The sequence below is a fragment of the Uloborus diversus genome, chromosome 6, assembly GCF_026930045.1.
Source record: "Uloborus diversus isolate 005 chromosome 6, Udiv.v.3.1, whole genome shotgun sequence".
Taxonomy (NCBI): Eukaryota; Metazoa; Arthropoda; class Arachnida; order Araneae; family Uloboridae; genus Uloborus; species Uloborus diversus.
Genome location: NC_072736.1, coordinates 120,358,154 through 120,384,368, shown reverse-complemented (window position 1 = coordinate 120,384,368; position 26,215 = coordinate 120,358,154). Strand labels below are relative to the sequence as shown.

The 26,215-nt window shown below is 32.5% G+C and overlaps 1 protein-coding gene across 2 annotated transcripts in view; it reads left to right on the top strand.

Moving 5' to 3' along the window:
- The window catches only part of LOC129225287 (exportin-1-like), an 82,520-nt gene extending 56,888 nt beyond the window's left edge, over nt 1-25,632 (top strand). For both annotated transcript variants that reach the window (XM_054859873.1, XM_054859874.1), the window contains exons 23-30: nt 1,789-1,914; nt 2,063-2,134; nt 15,713-15,788; nt 15,870-15,962; nt 19,008-19,142; nt 20,003-20,171; nt 22,956-23,052; nt 24,293-25,632. In XM_054859873.1, coding sequence (XP_054715848.1) covers nt 1,789-1,914; nt 2,063-2,134; nt 15,713-15,788; nt 15,870-15,962; nt 19,008-19,142; nt 20,003-20,171; nt 22,956-23,052; nt 24,293-24,439 — 915 coding nt within the window. In that variant the 3' untranslated portion in view covers nt 24,440-25,632. The remainder of the gene's footprint in view (nt 1-1,788; nt 1,915-2,062; nt 2,135-15,712; nt 15,789-15,869; nt 15,963-19,007; nt 19,143-20,002; nt 20,172-22,955; nt 23,053-24,292) is intronic.
- The last annotated feature ends 583 nt before the right edge of the window (nt 25,633-26,215 follow it).

Here is a 26,215-nt window from a genome sequence, read left to right as displayed (position 1 = left end):
TTTTCTTTCGAAAAGTGGGACGATAGGGGGAGGGGGAAGAGCAATCTGGAATGAAGCTTAACAACATGGAAGGTTATGCTCAAACTAGCAAAATTTGTTTGATCTATAACTGCTTTTATTATATGCATAAATAGATCTCGCTGCATTGCTCTCCTTTACAACTGAAACTAAAAAGAAAACTAGCATTAAAGAAAAGAAGACCACCGCACTCCAAATGTTGTAGAAAGACAGTTTTATGCGGAGATACATATAGGCTCTCTTTTACAACTGAAATTAAAAGACAGCTAGCATTAAAGCAAAGAAAAAAAACAGCTGCACTCTAAATGTGTGGAAAGACGTTTAGTTTTATGCGGACAGACATATGATCTGATATTTGGATTGATTTTTAGTTTAGTGTGAAAAGAATGAAATAAAATGGGGGGAAACAGTCCTATTTTGCTATGATCTTGGGACAAACTATTTCTTTCCTCCCTCCAAAATTGAAAGTTGGCGCAGGGGTAGGGGATGAAATGAATCATAACTTTCCTTATCAGATAGTGAATTAATCAAGTAAATTTTGTGAAGTTCGGATTGAAAAAGAAACACTTGGTCCGAAAAAAAAAGCGTCAGGTGAGGCGTCATACTATTATAGTGTTAATCGTATGTGTGGGTGGGGGGGGGGAATGTACTTTGTCTTGCTTTAAAGAAGAACATTTACCAGCTTTTTATATGCTTTCTATTCATTTTGTTTTATTTTAGTAATCAATTTATTTTTTGCGTTTTGAAAATAGTTTTGAAAAAAAAAAGTGTGGTGCTGGGGGGGAGGGGGCTTTTTCTTGCTTTAAAGAAGATTATTTACCAACTTTTAATAAGTTTACTATTTATTTTGTTTTATTTATTTATTTATTTAATTTAAATTTTCAAAATGTTTTGAAAAAAAATTAAAAATTTCGGGGGGGGGGGGGGGGGGGCTTACCAATCTACAAATTCATGTTAGCTCATTTCAAGCATTATCATGATCAATTACTACTTACTAGACCATCCCCAATAAGACAACCCCATATTTAACTAGTTAGAATCTGAAAAATGTCATTATTTCATAAGTCAAATTTTATTTAAAAATTCATAAAAATATGATCCCATTGAGATCCCAACTTGAAACTTTGCACAAACAAAGATAAAATACACACAAATTTTTGAGAATTTTTTTAAAAAAATTTATTATACCTTTTCTGAGAAATTATAAATTTAAAATTTAAATTTCATTTTTCAAAAATTAAAATTTTTTTGAAATTAGTCATGTTGCATATCCAATTAAACAGCAACTAATGTACTTTAAAATGCTTTTTACCAAATCTTTCTATCTATATTTGGTGCTGAGTTATCGTCCATTTTATGTTCAAACATCCATGAAAAAAAGAGGGTTTTTCGAAAAATCAAAGTGTCATAAATAAAAAAATAATAGAGATAAAAATCTAAAAATTTGGACTTCTGATTACCTTGAAGGGTACAATCGATGAGCCAAATTTCAAAGAAATACAAAAGGGTGAGGGAAAAAATTTCCCAAATTTTGGATCACTTGACATGGAATGACCCCTGTATTTCTCAAAAAAATGTTTGTTATTTTTCTAGTATTTCAATAAATATTCCTGTATAGTTACAGTATTTCCAATTATTAGTAGACACCCTATATCATGAATTTTTTCAAAAGAAATCTTGGTATTCTGTACAGGAACTCTTAGACACTAAAAACTTGTTTAAGCTGCTACTTTTTGTCTAAAATCATTTCTTTGTTTTTTATTCATATAGGTTTTAGAAGATTTTATCCCACCTTTACTTGATGTAGTATTGCTAGACTATCAGAGGTGTCCTATTGCTTCAGCTCGTGAACCAGAAGTATTATCAACCATGGCAACTATAGTGAATCGGCTAGAAGTAAGCTTTTGAAATTCTCAAACCTTCCTTTCATAAAATTATTTTCTTCTTACAAAGGGGAATTTTAAGAGAATTAATTCATCTACTATTTTGCTATTGCTTGATGTTCAATGACCTTTGTATTGAGACTTTGTTATTTTTCTTCCAGGCTCATATAACTCCAGAAATTCCCAAGATATTTGATGCAGTTTTTGAATGTACTCTAGATATGATCAACAAAGTAAGTTTTTCCCTGTCATGTACTTAAAGAATTTTAATGTTTGAATAAAACTGCAGTCATTGTACTTAAGTAGATGTATGTAACTTTTGTTTTACAATTTAACCTCTCTGCTTGCTTGAAGGAAAAAAGGTATAATGCAGTAGAAGACCATTATAACGCACACCTTGGGACCAGAGTTTTTGCGTTATACAGGCTTTGGCGTTAAAGAGGTCATTTCACAAATTTTTAAACTAATATTCAAAATATATTTATATATTTGCACTTCAGAATGAGTTTTATCTGTAGTGAGTATTAAAGCACTAATTATACAATGAGTCATTCACAAATACGTTTCTTTATTACGAGAAAGTGAAATATCCTGCACTTCTGCTAGCTTCATGGTTTGCATAACAGCTGCATTTTCAAGAACCATCTAGTATTTTCATTTTACTGTGAATGCTAATTTTCATTTAAAAGCTTTGAATTGAGATGAAAAGATGAAAAACTGATTCAAAATTTAATTTTCCTAACAATTTTTATGTTTGCAAGGCAAAACAGAGGGATTTTTTAAACTTCAAAACTTATTGTTTACTTCTGAAAAGTTGTGCGGTTTATAGAGAATTGCGTAACAGGTCGACATTTTAAAGGTATTCTACTGTAATTCATATACTGCATCAAAATTTGAATTTTTTCATTATTTTTACTGAATTGAGTAATTTTTCAGAAAGCAAAAAAATAAACAATAAAGCAATGATTTAAAATATACATAAGGGCAATTCTCTAATAATGAGCAATTTCATGTCCCAGGCTCATATCAACCTTAAGAAAAGTATTTTCCTTTAAAAAAAATATTTGTCACCTTCTAAAGAACAAAATAGGCATTTAACAGTGCTAAATGATGCTTTCTTATGTTTGGGCTTAATATACTGAAATCCTGTTACAACATGCTTCAAAGGGCTGCAAATTTTAGTCCTTGTAAGGAAATTCAAGCAATATAACAGACATTTTGTTGGATTGGTATTGTTCGCAGTTTCACTGTAAAAATACTATCATGTCATTACTATCCACAATCCCTAATCAGAATTTCTGTTTTAATGAGTTGCATACTTAGAAGGAAAATGTTAGACTCTGAGCCTTGGAGGTGTAATTCAGTTTTATTTTTATTCAGAAGTTTAAATTTATTTATTCTGTTTTTTGGAATGGGAAGTAAAGCAGTTCTTTGAAAGAGCTGTGCGTACGATTTTTTTTTCTTTGATGAAGAAAATTATTTAAGTGTTCTTCATATATCTATATATATATATATATATATATATATATATATATATATATATATATATATATATATATATATATATATATATATATATATATATAATAAAAGTGAAAAATATTGAAAAGACCACCCAAGAGCCCATAGATGCGCAACGCAGCAAAACTAAAAAGCCAAGTAAATATAAAATTAAGCAAACAGAATTACAAATATTAAACAAATTATAAATAACAAATGATGATAAAAAGGAAAAATGCAAACAGCTATTAAGTAGGAATAGAAAAAGAGTGAATCCAGAGCTCATCAGCCGTGGAGGATTCATTAATTATGGTCAAAAGCCATAATTGATTCCGATAATTAGCCTTCCACGGTGGAAGGCTAATTATCGGAACTTGTTTTCCTAATTAGTCGAGGCGAAACCCCCTGCTTTTAGTTTTAGGTTTGAGCTCTAGTTTATTGTTTTTAGTTTAGCAAGTGGTGCGTTTGCCCATTGTTACTCTATATTACATGTACTGGAGCTTAAACATTCTCTTCTAGTTTATAGTTAAAATTTTGGTCTTTTGACCATAATTAATGAATCCTCCACGGCTGATGAGCTCTGGATTCACTCTTTTTCTATTCCTACTTAATAGCTGTTTGCATTTTTCCTTTTTATCATCATTTGTTATTTATAATTTGTTTAATATTTGTAATTCTGTTTGCTTAATTTTATATATATATATATATATATACAGGGGTCTGGCCAGAGGATATTTGGGTCCGTTAACGAACCCTTCACAAAAATCCGATCAACCAAAACGGACCTTTCACAAAATCCCGATCAAACAAAACGGACCTTTCCCAAAATCCTGATCAAACAAAACGGACCTTTCACAAAATTCTGATGAACAAGATTGGATCTGTCACAAATTGTTTATTGAAAGAGCAAATCTGAAAGCAAAATAACGCATATTTCTGTGTATAAACCAATAATTTTTGGAACCTTTTGATAATTTTTGGAATCTTTTTTTAAGTCAAATTAGATCGATCAGCTTATACAAAAGATCAGCTTATACAAAATCTGGCTAATTTTGAAAAAAAAAAAAAAAAAATCGGCACTCTTGGGATGCTCCTGCAAGCGATAAATAATTGCTACTGCCAAATAAATATAATGATTGTTTGTTTCATCACAGCTAATTAGCAGCCGTGTTGTAAACTTTTCTGAAAAGGCATTGGTAAGCACTTTTGTCCTGCTCATGATTTAATCAACAATAATAATATGTATCTGCGAAATGAACTTAGAACTGCAAAAGGATAGTAAGGGTGAGGAAAAAATGTGATCGCTTCAGATAGGGTTACCAACTTCAAAATTATCACCACTTAGCGTCTGGTGTTGAACTTTTATAATGACTTGATTAGAAAATATTCTCATCATTTTGCCAGCTTGTCAATATTTGCAGGTGTGGCGCGATGTTTAATTGTTATTTTGGGAGAAAATTATATGGGTTTTGATTTTTCGATGCTAACAAGGATGATTAACTTTAAATAAACTCTTTTAATTACCGTTCTTTTTTTCTTTAGATTTTGAAAACATTTCTACATTTTGAATCTGCATTTCATCTACATTTTGAAAAATGCAATCTTTTAACATCCGATAAGAGAATCATATTTTGTTCTTTTTTCAAGCTAACTTCGCTTTATTAGGACTTAAATTAATGAAAAGTCTCTTTATTTCTGTTAGAACTCTCATTTCAAGTTTTTAAAGCAAAATTCCATTTTCTGTTATGAGTCAAAAATTAAAATGCTGAATAGATGGTTTATTTTATTTTATTTTTTGGGTCAACTGTGTCCACAGATATTAATGATATGTTTATCATAGGACTCTAAAATGCAATTTTAAAATAATTTTATCAAAAATATTTCTTTTACAAGCCGTTTTTATACTTTTGATGCCTTCACTTTGAGAATTGCGATCTCTTTGCATTCGCTATGGGAATCCGATTTTTCGAATTTTTGATGATTATTACGCTTTGTTAAGAGGTAAACAATTGAAATATCTTTTTATTTTTGTTAAAATCACGGAATTTATAAGTTTTAAACGAAATTCTTTGCTTTTTAAGAGTGTCTTGGGTCAAAAAGTTGAATGCTGAACCCTATTCTGAATTTTGTTTTATTCATTTATATTTTTGTTACAATTATTTTAAATACTGCAGTTTGTGCCATCTCTAAATTCTAAAATTTCGTTTAAACAGAATTTTTTTTTTTTTTTTTTGAGCAATCACGATTGCTTATTGTTCTCATTTGACCGTCTTTGATGTTCCGTGCCTTTTTCAACCACCACCGCCACCTGCAGGCGCGGCTCCGTCCTCCGGTAGCCGCTCCTGGTCGGTGGCGTCCATGTCCTAGACACGCACGCTCATACACATACGCACTCATACACATACACGCACGCCAGCGTGCATACACACAGGTCTACGTACACACAGAAGTCTACACATAGACAACTAATACACACGTCTCCATTCAACATGAGGGTAGACTTGGAGGGACAAGAGCCGTGTCAAGAAACAAGTGAGTAGAGTAGTAACCAATGAGTAGGGTCTTGTCGCAACTCGTGATTACGAAAAACATAATTTGATATTTTTTTTTTTTTTTTTTTGCGAAATTTTTTTATTCTTCACAAAATTAATTCATTTTTCACAAAATTATTTGATTTTTCACAAAAAACGAACCCTGTGAAAAATCCTGGACAGACCCCTGATATATATATATATATATATATATATATATATATATTCTTCTTCTTTCCCTTTTTGTGTGTGTGTGTGTATGTGTGCCTGTTTAGTAGCAATTAAAATTTTTTTAAATGCAAAAAAAAAAAAAAAGTATTGACTGTGCTGTGTTTAGAAGGTGTGCTACTACTTCATATGTTTGTTTCTTTTATATGCATATATTTTATCAGATGATCGAGCTATGTTTTGTTTCTAGAAATCAGCTTAAAATGTTAAAAAGGTATGTTTAACTTAATTTGCAGTTTTAACTAATTTAGAGAACATAGATACACTAGAAAATCGATATTGGTGCACAGGAAAGTTGGCTCTTTTAGTCTTGGTTGGAACTTTTTGTTGAGCAATCACGATTGCTTATTGTTCTCATTTGACCGTTTATGATGTTCCGTGCCTTTTTCAGCTTGGACCAGAAGCCTTTGCAGCACCACCGTCCTCTGCAGGCGGCGCGGCACGGCTGCTCCGGTCCTGAGCTATCCGCTTCCCCTGGTCGGAGGCGTCCATGTCCTACACACACGCACGCTCACACACTCACACACATACACTCACACGCCTACGTACATACACACAGGTCTACGCACACACACAAGCATACACACTTACACACACAACTATACACACGTAACCGCCCAGGAGGAGAGGCAGGCTGGGGGGGGGGGCAGGAGCTGTTTCTAAAAACAATAACTCCAATGAGTAGGGTCCTGTCTCAGTTCGTGATTGCGAAAAGCATAATTTGAATTCAAAATTTCAGAATTCAAATTAATTTTCTTTTTTTATTCTTTCTTTCTCTTTTACAGGAAAGTAGGCTAAAAAGCATTGTATTTACCCTACGATTTATGCAACTGTGTTATGGCTGTTGCAACAATATGATTCTCTTTCGTGTATTACAATTAAAGGACACTACATGCAGAGTGTACATTAGGGTGGAACGAAAATGACCTTAATCATTTAAGTTTAAAAAGAAGCAGAAGAAATTTCATTGCTTTATTACAACATCTTTAGGTGCCGCAACGAGCTTAAAGTTTGATAATTACCGAAATTTCCATTTAACAATGAAATTCCTTTTTATGCTTTCCTGCTGTATATAACAGCACAAAATATGGCAGTGAATATATTTTTTAAGCATTACATTAGGAAAAAATACTAATTAAAAAGTACAGTTTTAAAAAATCAGAATCTTTACTAATAATAAAGCTGAAAGTCTGTCAGGAGATCTATATCTCTGTCTGGATCTCTGTGACGCGCATAGCGCCTAGACCGTTCGGCCGATTTTCATAAAATTTTGCACAAAGTTAGTTTGTAGCATGGGAGGTGTGCACCTCGAAACGATTTTTCGAAAATTCGATTTTGTTTTTTTCTATTCCAGTTTTAATCACATTTACACGAGCAAAATTATAAGATGGGCGAGTAAATTACCAAGGTGTTATAACGTGGAAGAGTACCATGGGCAAGGCAATTGGTGAGAAATTCTTCTTACATTATTTGTAAATATACAAGCAAACCAAATGACCTTTTAATTTTTCTACAACGGGCAAAGCCGTGCGGGTATCACTAGTATACAATAAAAGACATTAACAATTCCATTTTTACCATTCAAAGTACAGTGAAACCTCCAAATAGCGGACAGTCAAGGGACTAGAAGTTTTGTCCGTTATTGGGAGGTGTCCGCCATTAGGAGGAACTACTTAATTTACCTTTTTCAAAATGGGCTGTTTTTCCCTTTGTAGAACACAAATCGAAACAACTGCGAAAGGTTTACTACATTTTACGTCAAGTGTAATTAATCTGTTTTTTCTTAAAAAGGGTATACTGACAGCACACACTTGTCTTAAAAAGCATTTAATCAATTAACGTAATCAGTTAAAACAGTTTGACATCTCTTTTGCATTACAAGCCTGTTTCTCAATATATTTAAATCATTTACCTTAGCAAGTCCTTCAGTGTCCCCTTTGCTTAGGAAAAAGTTTTTCAATTCTTCACTGTATTTCAGTGCTTCCGAAAAGTCTCTTAATTGTGCACAATTTTCTAATTTCATCTTTATCTTTTAAAATTTCGCTGATTTAAGTTTTCCCAATTTGAAAACGATCGGCAAAACAACGCACACTTTTTTTTTCTTTTTCGGCAACATCCAAAACATTAATTTTTTCTTTCAATGTCAGTCTCTTTCTTTTAGTTGCCATTTTAAAACTCAAATAATATTGTCACACAAAAAAATCAACTAAATCAACACACCTTTAGGAAAGTTTGCAACTGCAAAGCTACGATTGCTGCATGAAAATTAGGTTCGCTTGCCTCTCACTTCATCTCAGGGTATGAATATCCCATTACCAACGGCGGTGATTTGGCGGAGCAACCCCCCTCCCCCCCACACATTTTTTATGATTAATTTATTTATTTTATCTTGAGTATCACTATTGCATGATTGACAGTTGGCAATATGACCTTGAATATAGACAAATCTTATTCATGTCTAAAAATTAAACAACCCAACGAAACTACGGCGCCATAAAGCCGACTACTACGCCAGTCTGCTCAATTGCATCTCCCGAGAGCCCCAGTTAGAAAAAGCGCCCAGTTTCCTCTTTTTTATCTTAAATTTTGAATAGTTATTGTGTACTAAATTCATTAAAATCTTAAGAAAAACGTACGTAAATTGTTAGACCGAGCGGACAGTCAGTTTTCGCTTAACTGCTTCAATACTCTCAAAACTAGCTGTAACAAAATTGACTTTTTTTTCTTTTTCATTTTTTGCTGCCCGCAAAAAGTACCATGTCTTTTGTTCTTTTTTTTTTCTGCCCCGCAACTTTTTTAAGCCCCAATCGCTGCCTCTGCCCATTACCACTCTTTAATTCCAAGAAACAGTGATAAGGAAATGACGGGGGGGGGGGGGTATCAGTTGTGGAGGATGAAAAGTTTTGCAAGGCAAGCAGTTACTAAGATATTCTGTGAAAAGAAAAAAAAACGTAAGTGCTACGATCGCAAGAGAACTTTTTTGTGAAATAACTGTCCGTTATTCGGAGTGTCCGTTATTCAGAGTGAATTACATGGAATGGCTTATATTGAGGGACTGGGACTTGCAAAAATGTCCGTTAATTAGAGGTGTCCGTTATTCGGGAGTGTCCGTTAAGGGAGGTTTCACTGTATTCTTAATGATTGTAAATGAATGGTTAAACCTGTATGATGTTTGTGTCTACTTCTTTGACACATTAAAGTGCTTTTTTTTCTGTACCAAATAACTTTTTCTTCCAAATAACTCTTGAGTCAGTTTTTCGTCTCCTACGACTGAACCATACTTTTTAAAAGCCGCCCATCGGGTTACAAGCTTCACTTTGAGGGATTCACTAGACAAATGTTTTACCAAGGGGGGCTCGGTTATTTCATTTTGACCCCGTGAGATCAAATCGATGTAATCTTTGGCAGCAAAAATTATTTGTTGAACTTTCAACTTCTTAACCCCGCCTCTACTTTGTGTTCTTGCATTCAACACACGTCGTAATCCAAGTTCTCTTACATTTCTACGCTCTTTGCATAATATAGCCAAATGGAGATTTTCTGTTGCATCAAAATACCCATTTCTTTATGTAACCTGGTCTATAATGTTCTTAAAATCATGAGAGAGATATCGTGAATGTAAGATACGTTCAAATCAATGTTTAGAGCCGTAAGTACGAGAAGGTTTAAATATATGGTTAAACCACAAAAGAGCATACGCATTGCCCACTTGATCCGTACAAGAAATGGATTCTTTCTTGAAAATGTATGAATGAATAATGATCACTATTAATAAATTTAAGTATTATTATTTGTTTTAAACAATTTTAGCGAAATGCGACGCCCATATAAAGGAAACTATATACTTTACTACACTTTAACAGAGTCTTGAGATTTTCAGTTGGATTTTTAGTTGCTACATATAATCGAAACATACGGTTTGCAAATGTAAGTCATCTGGAATGGGAAAGTTTCCCCAGGTTCCTTGAAGATAAATCTAGTGAGCAAGTCCCACTTGATATAGTGAAACACATATCCAATACATATTTGTGATCGGTTCTTATGTCCTGTATGTTCTCAAAAAGCAAATTATTTTCAATGGGTAAGGAAGTAACCAGGGTTGGCAAAAACCCGGGTTTTTTTAAAAAAGCCCATGGACCCAGGGTTTTTTGGGTTTTTTTAAATAAAACCCAAAAAAACCCAACTAAAGCTGGGTTTTTTAAAAGAAATGTGGGTTTTTTTTTGTCTTTTTTTAGGGGAAAGGTGGGGTACTCGTAGCATATTGTAGCATAAGTATATGGACAAAGCACAAAAATTGTCTTGATAAAAAAAGCTGGAAAATTCAGCGTTTTCTGAAGAAAGGTATAAAAGACGACAAAATTCAAGAATGGTGAAGTTTCAGACTAACAGTTAAGGCAAAGTTACTTCTTGAGTGATAAAACCTATTGTTTATTTGTTTGTTTTTAATTTCAACTTTTTTTTTTTTTTTTTTTTTTTGTATTTTACTTTATTGTATTTCATTTGGTTATGCAAAACTACTGTAGAACCTCAAGTAGTTTAAATCCCTTTTTACTGAATTCCAGCTTAATCAAGACATTTCTTTGAATTTTATGTTGCCTGTTTTTCTATTTCTGTGTACGGAGTAAGAAATATTAAACTTTTTCGTAAGATAATGAAAATACTGTACATGCTATTCCGTTTTCTGTCCGACCATTTGTAAAACCTGTTAATTTCTAAAAAATATACCTTGTTTATTCGAGTTTTGTGACGTGTTGCAGGGTTCGTACGCCCTTGAAAAACCTTGAAAAGTGCTTGGAAAAAAAAAGTTCATTTTCAAGTGCTTGAAAACCTTGAAAAAGTTTTAAAACCTTGAAAAAGTTTCTTAGTGCTTAAATTCTCTCAAAAATCAACGAATTGTGCTTAGAAGTTTTAAAAAAGTATTTCACCAATGCAATTTTCTGAACATGTGTTCAGTATGCAACATCGCGAAAAATTGCTTCCGTGTTTGGGATTTCAATCCTTTTGCTTCTTGTACATATTTTGATGTTTTTTACAACCGAAAGATATTTTGACATATGGTACCTTAGATTAGTTTATTTTTTTGTTTAATTTCATTAATTAACAAAGATATTAATTTGGAAATTATGACAACATTGAACTTACTCGGGTTTCGCGGAAAATTGCTCTTGTGTTTGAAATTTCAATCTTTTTGCATCCTGCAAATATTTAAATATTTTGGCTAATCAAATGTTAGTTTCGCATATGCTATCTTAGATTAGTATATTTTTTGTTTAATTTTAATAAAAAACAAATTTATTTCATGGGAAACATGCCACGTCGAACGAACTCAGACTTTGCGAAAAATTGCTTCTCGTGTTTGAAATTTCAATCTTTTTGCATCTTGCAAATATTTAAATATATTCTCTAATCGGATGTTATTTTCATATTTGCTACCGTAGATTAGCATATTTTATGTTTAATTTCAGTAAAATATAAGTTTATTTTATGGGAAACATGACAACATTAAATTAATTCGCGAAAATTTGCTTCCCTTGTTTGAGATTTAAATCCTTTTGTATTTGTAAATATTTTTATATTTTTGGCAATTAGTAGTTATTTTGACACTGCTACATCAGATTAGCTTATTTTATTTTTTATTTTAATAACTAAAGAGTTAAAGAATTTATTACCTTGGTCTTGTTTAATTATTTGCTTATTTATTTTTGCAATTTTGAATGATTATCTTTACCTAATTTTTGGTCATAACAGATTTTTTAAAAAAAAATTTAAATTTCAGCAGTTGAGCACCTAACAAATTAACTTAAAGTTTGTATTTTAAATATAAAGTTGATTTATATAATTTTATTTATAAGTACATCATTTTTTTATGTCTGCTAAAATAAATAAGGTGTATAACAGGGGTGGTTGTGTCATGATTATTCACTTGAAATCGTGTAGTGTTCGTTTTTATACTTTTACCTCCCTATATCTCCAATTTTCCCCTTTTCCTCAAATGTTCAAAATTACTACTTTATTAAGGTTGTAGGTACTTGGAGCTTACTGAAAGAGGCTTTAATCAGCAAAGGGGCAGATATTTTAAGGAGGGTCATTCATCTTCATTTGGATCTAATAAATTGACCAGTACCAGCCTAGCTCAACGAGGTACGGGGAGATATACCGTATCTCACGGTGAGCAAGACCCACACATTAAGGGGTAAACTCCCAGCTGGGCTGGCGCCCAGCACGGGGACCTTCCCCGGCGCAATAAGTACCAAGCGCGTCCGTAGTATGACACGACTATCGACCGCCGCACTCAGCCGTGCGGGGGGCCCGCTACGCGGACCCCCCGGGCGGTGGAACCTAAGGCCTACGGCTAAGAGGTGGGGTGCGTGCGGAGAAAAGTACCAGCCTAGCTAGGCCCAGTGCCTGTTGCTGGTTATCAACAGGCACTGGGCATGGTATTTCTATGCAGAATATTTTGACTTAATAAACTATTTTATGCATTGTATGCATAGCAAAAGTTATTGTTGTACATATGTATATTCAAGTAATAGGGGGCTTAGTTTTAAGAATTATCCCCCCCCCCCCTCGCCCCATTTTGCTCTTTGAAACTTTCAGGTAATTTTTTATGAACTCACAAATTACAATTACACCTGAATATTATTGCCTTTCTAAATTTAAATTCTAATTTCAACAACAACCCATTTTTTCCCAAAATAAAACTACTTTTGTCATAATATATGTCAACTTCTTGTGAATCTTTTCAATTTCGAAATATGGCTCTATAAATCTGAACTTGCACATTTATTGTCTATTGCAAGTTAATCAATGAAAGCTGAATAGGCTCAAGTTTGCATTCAGAGTATTTATCACTGCTTAAGCTGCTTTTGTATATTTTGAGGTGTAGAGACTGGACTGTGGACTTTCATAAACTTTTCTTGCTTCCTAATTTTTAAATTTACTCGAGGACAGTTGAAATGCCTTATTGGCTGAACAGCTAATAAATACATACGAATAATTGATTTGCATACTTATAAATGATTTGCAAACCTGATATTTTTAGAACTTAATAGTGCAAACTGAAATAACTTTCTGGGTAGTGTTTTTGTCCTAACCACCCTTATAGTGTAATAAACCACTGTATAGATATTGAAATAAATGTTGAAACCGGGGGGGGGGGGGTTGACTTCAAAAACTCCTCTCTGGCACTGCCATTGAACTTGGGTATTTTAGTTTCTTCCCATAAAAGTTAAAAGCACTTATGAAAGGTTTTTTTTATAAAGTATTAATTTGCTGATTCTAGAAAATATACAAACCTCTGACTGCTGCAACCTTTGAAAAACCTCAAAATTAAACCTCTTGGTATCTGCTTCTCTTTATAACCAAACTTTTCAAACATTTTCAGAAAAACTTTCAACGCAGTAGATCTTTCATCAAAACGTCTCTCGTTGTAGAAAAAGCAATTTTGTTTTCCTATACTTTTTTGTATTATTGCCTTATTTCTACGTGTTTGTAGTAAATGAAATCTGCATACAATATTTTTAGTACAAATTTATGATATTGCCTTGAAAACAAAATTTTTTACCTTGAAAAGTACTTGAAAAGTGCTTGAATTTTTTTCTGCCTAAAGGGTATGAACCCTGTGTTGGTTTGCAGAAAATAATTCACATAAGAGCCTTTTAGCTAAAGTAGTATCCTTTGTACAATCTGCAAATATTGAGAAAATCTGACGTGACAGGACTTAGTCAAGATAATTTGAGTACCTTATTGACCAGTTGAAGGAAAAAAGTTAAATATATTTATTTAAAATCTTTGAAGCATTTTTTAATGCCCTTAAGAGTTAAGAAATACTATTAAAGTTCAAAATTCATTTTTTATGTCCATTGCCTATTGTGAAGAAGAAATAAAAAAGAAGTTTAAATTGTAAAAGTATTTAAATTAATTATTTTTTAAAAAAAAGTTCTCAGAAAATTTTAAAAAACCCAAAAGTGGGCTAAATAATGGGTTTTTTTAAATGGGTTTTTTCAAAAAAAACCATTGGGTCCAACCCAATTGGGTCCAATCCGGCCAACCCTGGAAGTAACCACAGGAAGATTAGAACAGGTTTCCACCTGTTGACTTATTTTGTCTTTAAATTCGTTTGATTCTTTTGTTTTACCATCTAAGAATCCATTAGGCTTCTATTCCTGTTGTCCCAAAGAAGCTCTTGACCAAATGTAATCTATTCTGGAAACTGAAAAGTCATATATATTCAGGGCCTGATTACCGCATAGGCCTACTAGGCCTGGGCCTTAGGCCCCCTCTTCGTAAGGGGCCCCAAATTACTCAAAGAATTATGCATAGCATTAACACTTTACAAAAAATACACACATTTTTAAAATATAGCCTTCAGGGGTCCTCCAAATTATTGTGGGCCTTGGGCCTCACTTTTAGTTAGTCGGGCCCTGTATATATTTCACTTACAGAAAGATCTTTTCCAGCCGCACTTTTTAGGCCGTGTCTAATAAAACAGTAGCATTTCATTACATCTTCGTAAGTGGGTAGTAAAACTTCATTGAAATCGCTATATATTCCAAAAATAGGACATTCTGACGTTTGTCTCGTCTGCTGTCTCATCTGCACTTGTTTATACTGAGCCATTGCAAATAACAACAATGAAGTATTTTACCAACTAACGAAATTTTACGCTACTCACTAACTCAACTTGACAAAGAAATTGACACCTGATCTGAGCTTGGCCCCCACTCACACAAATCACTGCTGAACAGCCCCGCCCCATTTAAACATCCGCTGCTGCAATGACTCAAGCTCCCAGATGGCAGTGCATTCGGCAAAAAGTGCGTTTTTACGAAACTCTTTGCTCTTGCGGCACCTCAACACATAATCCGAACAACAAAAAAAGTTATTGTACCACCTGTTGAGCATATAATTTGCTTTTCGACAGCATTTGAAGCATAAAGATAAATTTGAAAAAAAATTTAAAAAATTTAAAATGTAGCAAAAATTGCAATTTTGCAAAACTTGATGCTCTTTGCGGCACCTCAAGACGTGCTTCAATATTTTTCATATTTTTTTTACATCTTGTTTGCATGAAAAGGCAACTTTTCCGCACTACGGCAAATTGAAAACCCAAAACTTTTTTTTTCGTTCCACCCTAGTGTACATAGGTATTGCTAAAGTCAGACACGTAGTACAAACTATGTTCAAAGCCGTAGTCAAGGCGTTGAGCCAAAAGTGCAATTTTTTTTTTCCCCCGCCTTAGTCTCTCCTTTCTCCCAAAAGTAGTTTTCAAATGAAACTAAAATGCTATAGTCTAAATAAAATTTATTAGGGAAGTGGACTGATGAGCTTCTATGTTTGTTTCAACTATTTGTTTTGCTTATAAATTTTATTTAGACAAATTTATAAGTGATTTTTCTTTATTATATGTTATTTTACTGGAATTTCATTTATCAACTTATCCCCCCCCCCCCTGTTGTGTGTGTTTTTTGGTTCAAGTAAACTAAACTGCTATGTATGGATTTTATTTATATAATTATTATTATTATTTAAAATTATATCTTATTATTTAAGGATTTTGAAGAATTTCCGGAGCACCGAACAAATTTCTTCCTCCTTCTGCAAGCAGCTGTTACACATTGCTTCCCAGGTTTGTGTTCATTATTTCTCAAAGTTTTTCTTTTAAGAAAGGTAAATTAACTTGTTGCTAATTCCCTTTTCTGTTTTTTAGCTTTACTAAACATACGAGCTGCTCAGTTCAAGCTTGTGCTCGACTCCATTATTTGGGCTTTCAAACACACCATGAGGAATGTCGCAGATACTGGTAAGTTATTTTTGACTGTTTTTGCTGTACTGTGCTACAGTAAACTCCCACTAATACATTCTCTCAGGGTAATTAACAAAAAAAAAAAAAAAAAAACACATAAGTGAGAGATGTAAAAATGATCTTCAACTTAACTTTATGCTTCAACTTCCATAACATGACTCCCACTATTTTTAAGGAAAATAAAGTTCCTGAATTTGGGTGCAGGACCTAATAAACTGTTGAATATGATGCTTATTACTGTTATTCTTTTTACCATATATTAATTTGACAAATTTACAGTCGTTGCTTGATTATTGTACAAACTGACTTTCTCACTGATCCTAAGATTAAATGAGCAGATTTTAAAGATACAGTTGGTTCTCTGTTAAATGATGATCCCTATTTAAAGACTAGTTTTCAGGATCTGGGACACTCCACTATAGGAAAGTTTCAATATAAAAATGAGTCCCTCTATTTTCATAACCATTTACTTAACTTGTAAAAATTAAAATTTATTATTACTATAAAAAACTAGGGGACCCGACAGACGTTGTTCTGATCAAACTTTGTAAATTGAAAAGTTAAAAAAATCAGTAAACTATCAAGTGTTTGAACTGTTTCGTTGAAAGAAATAAGTTTTAAAAAATGTTTTAAGCTGCTGTGGTATCAGAATGCGTATATTCATTACAACGTGATTTATCTAATGCCCACTAAGCAGTTTTTTTTTTCAACTATTTTTTCTCCCGTACTTTAACAGAGAACCAACTGTATCTTTAAAATCTGCTCATTTAATCTTTGGATCAGTGAAAAAGCCAGTTTCTGCAATAATCAAACAACGATGTACGATGTTTTGTTCCTTCAACCATACTCAAAGGATAAAATGCATCCTTAGAGTAAAAACCTTTCTCCCCATCTAAACAAACGGGAAATCCATCATATCCCCCATATGAAATAGAATAAAACAATCGAAAGGATATCGTTTAGAAAAATGATAAAAGTAAAATCAGTTCTCTGAATAAGCGAAAATCACTCATACCCCCCCTCCCGATGTAAAATAAACATTCTTCAACTGTAATGACTAAAAACTCTTTAAAAGCGAAAAACAATTCTTTGCAATTAGAAATATTTCGCCAAATAAACAAAAAAATACAATAAATTACATTAACAGTAGCTTTAAAATGTAAGCAAATGATCATGCAACTCTATTGTTTATAGCCGAAGTCGCCAAGCCACCACGTTACTGTAATCCTGCCGATCAGTGAGCGAAACCAACTCCGACCAATAGGGAAGTTGCAACCTATTAAATGTTCATATTTTGGCTATTGGATATTGTTAATTGACCCTCAAAACTAAAAAATTCACCATTGCCGAATTTTAAAACACCGTGGTTGATTTTTAATGAATTTTTAAAAATCCATGCGCAAAAGTGCGCGCTTCTGAAACGTCACGAGCCTACGTCACAGGGCGCGAATGGGCAGCCTTCCCCCCGAGGATCCCTTGTTTTCGCTAGGGACAATTTGAGCGCGCTGATATTTTTATATTTTAGAAATTCAATAATCCTTTTGAACACACTATGGAGGCCAGATTCGTTAAAGCACAATCTAATAATCTTCCTCAAATAATATCAATGAGATATTCGAATATTTTCGAGAGGATGAGAGGTTTAATGTTCCAGAAACGCGAGGAGTTAAATGCGAGGAGAAAGCCTTTTACGTTTCGTCTTCGAAGTCGAATGCGTGACATTCGCTTCTCCCCTCGGGATGACGTCACTTCCTATGCCATTTGACGTCACAAGCGCTTGAACTTTAAAAATTAATTTAAAAAAAACTACTTATCGTATCGCAAAAATTTTTTCACCTATGATGTTCATACATGTTACTCTATCATATAAAAATAAAATTGAAAAATCGAAAACTTCCCTATTAGCGGTCCGATCTTTTGAAGGAAAACTTTTAAAACTTCATATATTCTGCTTAATTTGTTCTTTTCACTAAAGATTAAAATCTTCCACTGCACTGATCTTGTGTGGCCAAAACTACACTGTTGCAATTTATCTAGACGAAAATAAAATTTGTTTCGTCTTTGTTTCAAACTTTGTTTCGTCTTTGTTTGTTTAAATTTGTTTCGACCTTCCATCATCTTTTCCTTTAATAATCTACTGATTAGTTTGATAATCCTTAAAGTATTTTTGACATTGGTGCCAAAATTCAGGTGGATTTGAGGCGAGAAACAAATGTTGCTAGTATGGTACTTTCTGATCATTTGGTTAGGAAAACCTAAAGCGCCCGTTCGGCCACATGATTCAACTACGACGAAAAAAGACGTTTACCCGATTTCTTCCAGTACTTCAGTTTAAAATCTATCAAGGAACGTAAAATTGTTGCTTTCAAGAAATGAAGGGGCTTCACTCTCTCTCTCTACGTTTTATCGATTCTCAATTGACATACATTACAGCAAGAAATTTCAGTACAAAAAGCAGAGCTGGCATTCTTATTGTCATTTGGCAGTGGGCTAAATATTTATTTTAGTTCTCGCTCAACAATAGGTAAAAATAAATATTAATCATTTGGGAGACATAACCATCCAATGTTTAAATTAATTAACAAAAAACGTTTCCGATTCGATCCATTGCGCTTCAAAACCATGCTTGCCTCAACTTAATTACAGACAAAAAATTTGATCAAAATCGGTCCAGCCATTTAAAAGCCTTATGGTGATAAACATCCGCACAAAAGATTTTTATATATTAAGATGAAAAGGTCACCAAGTTCAACTTTAAGATTCTGTGCATACCCTGATAGTAGTAAACTGCATGTGATATGTCCGCAGTTTTATTGACTAGAGTATAAAATGTTGTTGAAAACTAAAACTTCTAGCACCACATCTTGATAATGTGTGTGACCCGCATTATTTATTTTTCTGCTTTTTATTATTAGGACATAATAAATATCTCTTACAGGACCTTATTCCTAAATTATTGCATAAATGTTTTTCTCCTTATAATAAAAATTAAATTGGCCTTTTATTTCCTTTTAATGACATCATATTTGTGTTTTAATATAGGTTTGCAAATTTTGTACCAGTTATTACAAAATATAGCAATAAGAGAGGCTGCAGCACAGAGCTTCTATCAGACTTATTACACAGACATCTTACAACATTTATTTTCTGTTGTTACAGATACATCTCATACGGCAGGTAATCATTTAAATATTTTGCATCAATTTTTTTTATAAAGGAATAACTTTTGTAAAAACCTATTTGAAACTGACTAAGATCTAGAATTACCAAAACAACAAAGATACGTGTAGTTTTTATGGTGTATTTTTGTAATAAGTGTTGTTGTTAATGTGGTTTTATTCTGGGGTTTTTTGTTTTATTTTCATATACACCTAGTGAACATTCCTATAGCGTAACTTGCTTTATTTTCTCTGGACATTTTTTTATTTTCTTGTACAGCATTAAAATTAGTCTGCTTGAGATAAGGTATAGCAAAATTGGACTGCAAATGTTCTGTAGATTTAGCTTTAACTCTTTCCTTCCTGTTTTAGCCGAAATAGCCAAAAATATCTACTACTGTAACCTTCCCGTAATAGCCCAAATCAGCCCTAATGCATTTGCTTCCCCCTCCAAATCAAGAAGCGTGAAATCGTTCCGGCAGGTTTCGACGCCCCTCCCGTGAAAATGCTACCTGGCTCTTGTCAAAGACGTGGTGTTACCTGTCAGCGCAGTGAAGAGGTTTGAATGTCTGAGAGGGGGAAAGCATTCGCACGTGGATTTGAGCTATCTGCTCGGGAAGGAAAGGATAAATAAGAAAATTTTGCTTGGGAAGGAAAGATTTAATTGATTTATAATAAGAAGGGACTTAGCAAAGAGACAAGTTTTACTATTAGATATTGTCTTAAAACTACTTTTTGTTGTGCTTTTTTAATGCTTCATTTATAACCATGTCCACAGTCCTGACTCCATACTTTACCGCTTTTGTCTTTTATACATATTTCATTATTTTTATATGTTAATAATTGATAGTGTTCTAATTGTAACTATTTTATCTCTAGGTTTAACAATGCAGGCTACAATACTGGCCTACATGTTCAGTATGGTAGAAAGTGGGAAGATTACTGTGCCATTAAATCCTGTAGAGCAAGCGGATGGTAAACCAAACATTGCTTTCGTCCAGGATTTTGTTGCACGATTGTTGAAAACAGCTTTTGGACATTTGTCAGAGTACGTTAAATTTTTATAGCTTTCCTTTCATGCACATGAATCTGAATTACTTACTAAAGGTACTTTTATTGAAATCCTTTCTTGGGATTGTTAAAGTTTCACTCATTTTGAATTTTCCCTGCACTTCTTATCCCTATACATTTTAGCCCCCCCCCCTCTCCCCCACTATGAGTATTGTTGTTCACACCCCTATCGCGATAGTTTACCTTTTGAAACTACTGGGGACATGACAGCTAGAGTTAGAACACAATTCATATTTGTAATAAATTCACTCAACCTAGTTTCTTGTTCTGAGGCAAAAGTAATTTCAAGTTCATAAAAAAAATCAGTCTATATATCAATTGTAAGTGGTTGATTATAAATAATCCACTAAGTGCCAACTACTGTCAATCAACCAGTGCATTCCTAATTTAACCTTTTAAAATTGAAGTAGGAGTTGTCCATAAATAATGTTTTTTCAACAATTTTCTTGGTCTCACTTCACTCAACTCCCTCCCCTTTCTTTGTCTTATGTCAATCTGTTTTCATAAATACATAATTTTTCATTAAAAAAGTCATTCTTTGTTGCCTCCTCTCTGTCACTCTTTTACAAACAACCCTTCCCCTCAAAGCGTTACGTTATTTGTGGATGTCTCCTAAGGTCACTCTTCGGTCATTTTTTATTATCATTTATTTTTTTTAGAATTCTGGTCCTTTTTCTCCTTAGAGATAAACTAAAAATCTGGGAGGAGCACTTTGTATCACAGATGTCACCGTCATTGGTTATATCATATTGGGAATTAAGCAGTTCTATAAAAAGTGCCGGAAAAAAAAAAGATAAAGGAGGACCTCTAAGTTACAAAAAAAAAGTTAAAACTAGTAATGGATTTGTAGATATCACTGCCGCAAATCAAAGTACTGTACAAAGCATTGCTACTCACCATTTTTGTACCCAAGAAATAAAATGATTGTTGCAAGCCAGGAAGCATGTGGGCAGTTCTCAAAAGGTGGGAGCAAACACAGACCTCAACTTTGAAGCTTCAACACCAAATAACTTTCATTTTAATTAACCCAAAAATTTTTGAGTTAAATTATAATACTGTATAGAGACAAGAATTGACATAAATATGGGAAAAATGCTCTTCAAATACCCTTAAAAAAATATTTTCTTTTCTAAAAGGCACAATTTTGGACATACCAAAACGTTAACTGAGCAAATGTACCATTAAAAAAAAATTTTTTATAATTATTTCCATACGTTTCAAAAAAAAAAAAAAAATTAAAGGTATGAATCTTACACTGAATAATTTTTTGTTCATATTTTACACAAATAACAAAGGTAAAGACAGATTATTTACTTTGTAAACAATTTTAGAAAAAAGTGAGTTTGAAATTTGATGCATGTCCAAAAGTTACGATCTTTACAATGCTAATATTTGAGAACTAAGTATATGATGTTTTTGTTTTAAAGGTATTTATCAATCCTCAGAATCAATTTTTAATTGTTTACAAGTATTTTCATAAGCTTTTATGCAGTATCTTAGAAGAAAAATAATTTTTCTTAAACATACATGTGAGATGTCCAAATAGCGTTACGATCTTGATGCCGATAATTCTAATCGTTTATTCATAATTTTGGATGATCCACTGTCTTCTAAGCTCAATAAGAAAGGTTATTATAATGTTATCTTCTTTAACCCATTGTTATTTTGCATAATTAATACGTTACACATTGAACAATACATAAATTACAGTAGAAACATGGCTGGTTATGATCGTAACGAAAGCCATTTTGCGCTAAAATCGCCAAGCTAACCTCCGTTGGCGACAGCACAGTATACAATAAGCTGAAGGTTACCAGAGGGGAATTCCAGTTTGACAAATGTAGTTTATCGTCAGCTGCACCAGTTGTGGCGACTTTATCACCTGCGCTAGCAATTTTTTTCCTCCGCTTTTATTATTTTAGAATTTTTTTTCTCTTTTGGAAACATAATTTAACGATCTCCAAATAGAAATACGAATTTTTTTTTTCAATAATTTTTTTAGACATCGTTTTAATTCTTATGACATTAGAAAAAATATTCATTATTGAAACTGATGTCACTTTTTACATTTGTATTATTTTTAATTTTAAGCTTTTTTTTACCTTTCATCAACTTCTTCAAAATCATTCCAAAACTTTATTATATGTAAAGAGCAGTATGTATAGCCATTCAAGTACTTCATTAATATCATCTTTATTATTCAATTGCAAAATTCAAAAAGTAATAAATAAAATTTTCATTGGAAAAGTTAAAAATCAGATTAACAATTGTCAAAAATGGTGAAACTTACATTATGATGATGTCCAAAATCCGTTACCTACAGGAAAACAATGTCCAAAATCTGTTACCTACTGACTGCTGATTTAATTTGCTAATTAACAATTTTACAAATACCTGCTGTCTTTTCATGTTCATATATTGTGTTCTAGGTATGCATACTATAGAATAAAAGCAAAATTGTTGTCAAATTTGAAAATTTTTGAAATTGCTCAAAGTTAACTTTTTTGTTCCCACCTTTTGAGAACTGCCCATGTAAGATTTAAATATATTTTCTTCCCCTTGTAACATGGGAAAACACGAAAAAGGGATTCATTACATCAAACATAACCATGTGCCACATGGATTAGTTTCCCAGGGCGTAGGTTACACACCACTGAAATAAGGTGTTTAATTTTCAAGTATGTGTCAAGCATATTTTATTTTAAATATGTATATATATGTTGTACCCAAGTCTAATGTTGTATGATGTTTCTTAATCTAGTGCTCAGATCAAAATTACAGTCCAAGGTTTTTTTAATTTGGATCAAGACATTACAGCATTTAAAGAACACTTAAGAGATTTTCTAGTGCAAATCAGAGTAAGTATCTTGAATTCTTTCTAAATAAGGATAGAACTAATGAGCCAAGTTCTATAAAGATATCTATTGTCTACAAGTTTTTAAATCATTATTTAAGATAATATCTATTTTCTTTTCATTATTCATTAAAGAATACATTATATATATAGTTCAACCTCCACCCCACCGCCTCCCTCCCTCTATGCTTTTATCTAAATTCCTGTCTTGGGCCATCTACATTTAATTTAAAACTTCTGCACTACTTAAGTTTCCTTTCCTTATTACATTTCAACCATCCAGTAAAAAAATTAATAAAAATATTGAACTAGTGTTAATGTTCTAAAACCTAATTTTTAATGAACTAGTGCTTTGCTAAAAATTACTTTTTTCACTCATATTTTTTTACAATAAGATTCATTTTGAAAATTGAAGTTGTTTACATTAACTTTTGAAGGTTTTCAAGTGCATAAGTAGAAAATTTTCACTTGCATAAAATTATTCATGTATGTATTTCAATAATTGTTCTAGCATAAATAATCCCCCCCCCCCCCCAATCCTTTTAGTGTTGCAATAATTTTGAAATTTGCATGTTGCTTTTGCATAAGCTACCTTAAATTCACTAAAATTATTTTTCATTTTGGTAACTAAGTTTTAATGTAATTCTAGTTATGATAAGATAATCCAGTTTCTTATTTTTTAAGAAAGTACTAAATTATTCTAGACTACTAAGTAAGCCTCCAATTTGTATCTTGGTGCAGCTGCTTTTAAGCAGGGCTGCTAAAGTCAGACTGATTTTGGGGTAAAGAAGTCGGCTTTAAAGGCTCTAAAATTGCTGGAATCTATCATTTTCCAACTCTGCAGCCCTGCATTTAAGGCATGGTTTTACAGTTATCAAGTTTTGTTATAAAAGTGAGCATTTGTGTTTGATGTTTATTACCATTAATTAAAATATCATAATTTAGATACCAACTTGGTTGTAGGGCGAGCTGCTGAGAATATTATTGAAAGTTTCTAGAGTCAAGTATTGTTTTACACAACTGTAAGAGATTACTCTTTAGGAGTGACGGTACTCTGAGGAAATGCAAAATAGTTAGTAGTGAAGTACTATCTCTCTTGTTCTTTTGAAAAGGGAAGGTGAAAAGAAAGAAATGAGTAATATATGTAACAATGTCATTTTACTCCTTTTTTAACTATCAAAACCTACTGTTTATTTCTTTTGATGAAATTATTTCAGTGTTAATTTATGTGCTTTTCTCTGCAGGAATTTGCAGGTGAAGATGACAGTGATCTTTTCTTGGAAGATAGAGAGACTGCTTTACGAATAGCAGAGGAAGAGAAAAGAAAGATACAGAGTTCTGTCCCTGGTATAATAAATCCTCACGAAATCCCCGAGGATATGCAGGACTGATAAGCATTGTTGCAACCAAATCAGAGCATTACCTAAGCCATGTTCTCATCTCTTAACATTTCATCGTGCGTTTGAATTCAGATCTTAAGTTTTATTTAAGAAAAAAAGTTTTGTGAAATTTAGGTCAGAATGTGTGTTGTGCATAATTGAGGAAAGAATGCAGACATCATACCCATATTTTGTAGATAATCAACTTCTGTTTATGAATTTTGCAGCAACTGGTGCTTGAAAGTTCGAACTGCTTTATGCCTGTAAAGAGTTTTGATTACGTGCTGGGTTGTATGTGGTTGTAAATAGAACATCAGTCATAGTTTTGCAGATAAATTACTTCTGCGAAAAGATATCTCATACTTGTTGGCCTTCTTTTCTAGGCCTTGTAATGTTTGTGAAGTTGGCTGTAAAAATACATTTTATTCTTCTTTTGCTCCCCAACTTACAGGATATAGATGTTACCACACCTCAAAATATACTGTACTAGTTGGAGCTGGATAAATCAAGTCAAAAACACTTTAATTTTATTTTTTAACTGCGCAAGTTGTGTCGATTGGTAGAATGAAACTTATGTTTGCATTGCTGTAAGAGGGTATGCAAGTGAAGATTGAATAAAATATTTCTAATTATATGCAGATGTGTTTATAAGCTTTATTACATAGTACCAAGGGAGATATTTCTCTGAGTATTTTAAATGGTGATATTATTGTCAGCAAATGTCTTTTTGAAGTTGCACCCACTTTGTTTTATATGTGTCACAAAACTGATTATGTGTTCATAATATTTCATTGGATTGAAAGCACAAATTACTGTTTTTGCTTTCTACTAAAAACATGACATTCATATGTGTGTAGAGCATGGTGTGTGTTTGGCAAATCGGAGTGTCTGCATATTGTTTCTTTTGATCTCCTCCCTCTCCTCCAAAAACAATTTCTTTAGCTTATTGTATTCAATTTTTTCCATGTCACAAATAATATAATTTAAGTGCTTTATTACATACATATTCTTTGGAACGCATGGCGGTATTATCAGTTGAAACTTGCTTTACCCAACAAATGCCACAAACAAAGAAAACATTGCATGTGTCATTGTTGAATGATGCATTAAGAAAAAAAATAATTTGAAGCTTTTAATGAATATGGAAGGGAAAAAAAATTTACAGGTACTATTCCATTAAAAATTTAAAGTATTCCTTAAAAATATATATATATATATATATTTGTGTGTTAATTTTATTTCTAAATCTATTATGTTATAAGTTTACTGTTACAATAATTTCTTCAACTGAAACCAACAAAATACCTATTTAAATTCACTAAAATTTGTTTTTAACAATTTTTTCTAGTGGCCAAAAAAAAAAAAAAAAAGGATAATGATTTCAGTCTAGCATACCATATAAATATTTACTTCCTATGCATGGGAATTAATTCTCTTATCTTTGTGTCTGATCAACTTCCAACTGTCCCAGGGTTTGTACAGTACTTAAATTTTGCTATAATAGGAAAACAGAAATTGATTTTAGATTTAAAAGTTTACCAAACAATTGAAAATATTTTAATTGATTAGGTGCAAACTCTGTTGTATAAAATATGCATCTTTGCTTGAGTACTATTACAGTATTAATGTTTTGAGTTCTTATTACGAGTATAACAAGGATTTTTAGGGGGTTTTTTGGGGAGGGGGATTTTTATTATGCGTAAAATGCAATATACTATTTATTTTTAGTTTTTTGCAAACTAAAAATGCCTGAATGTAAGCAATCGCATAAAAAGTTTTGCTCCGCCC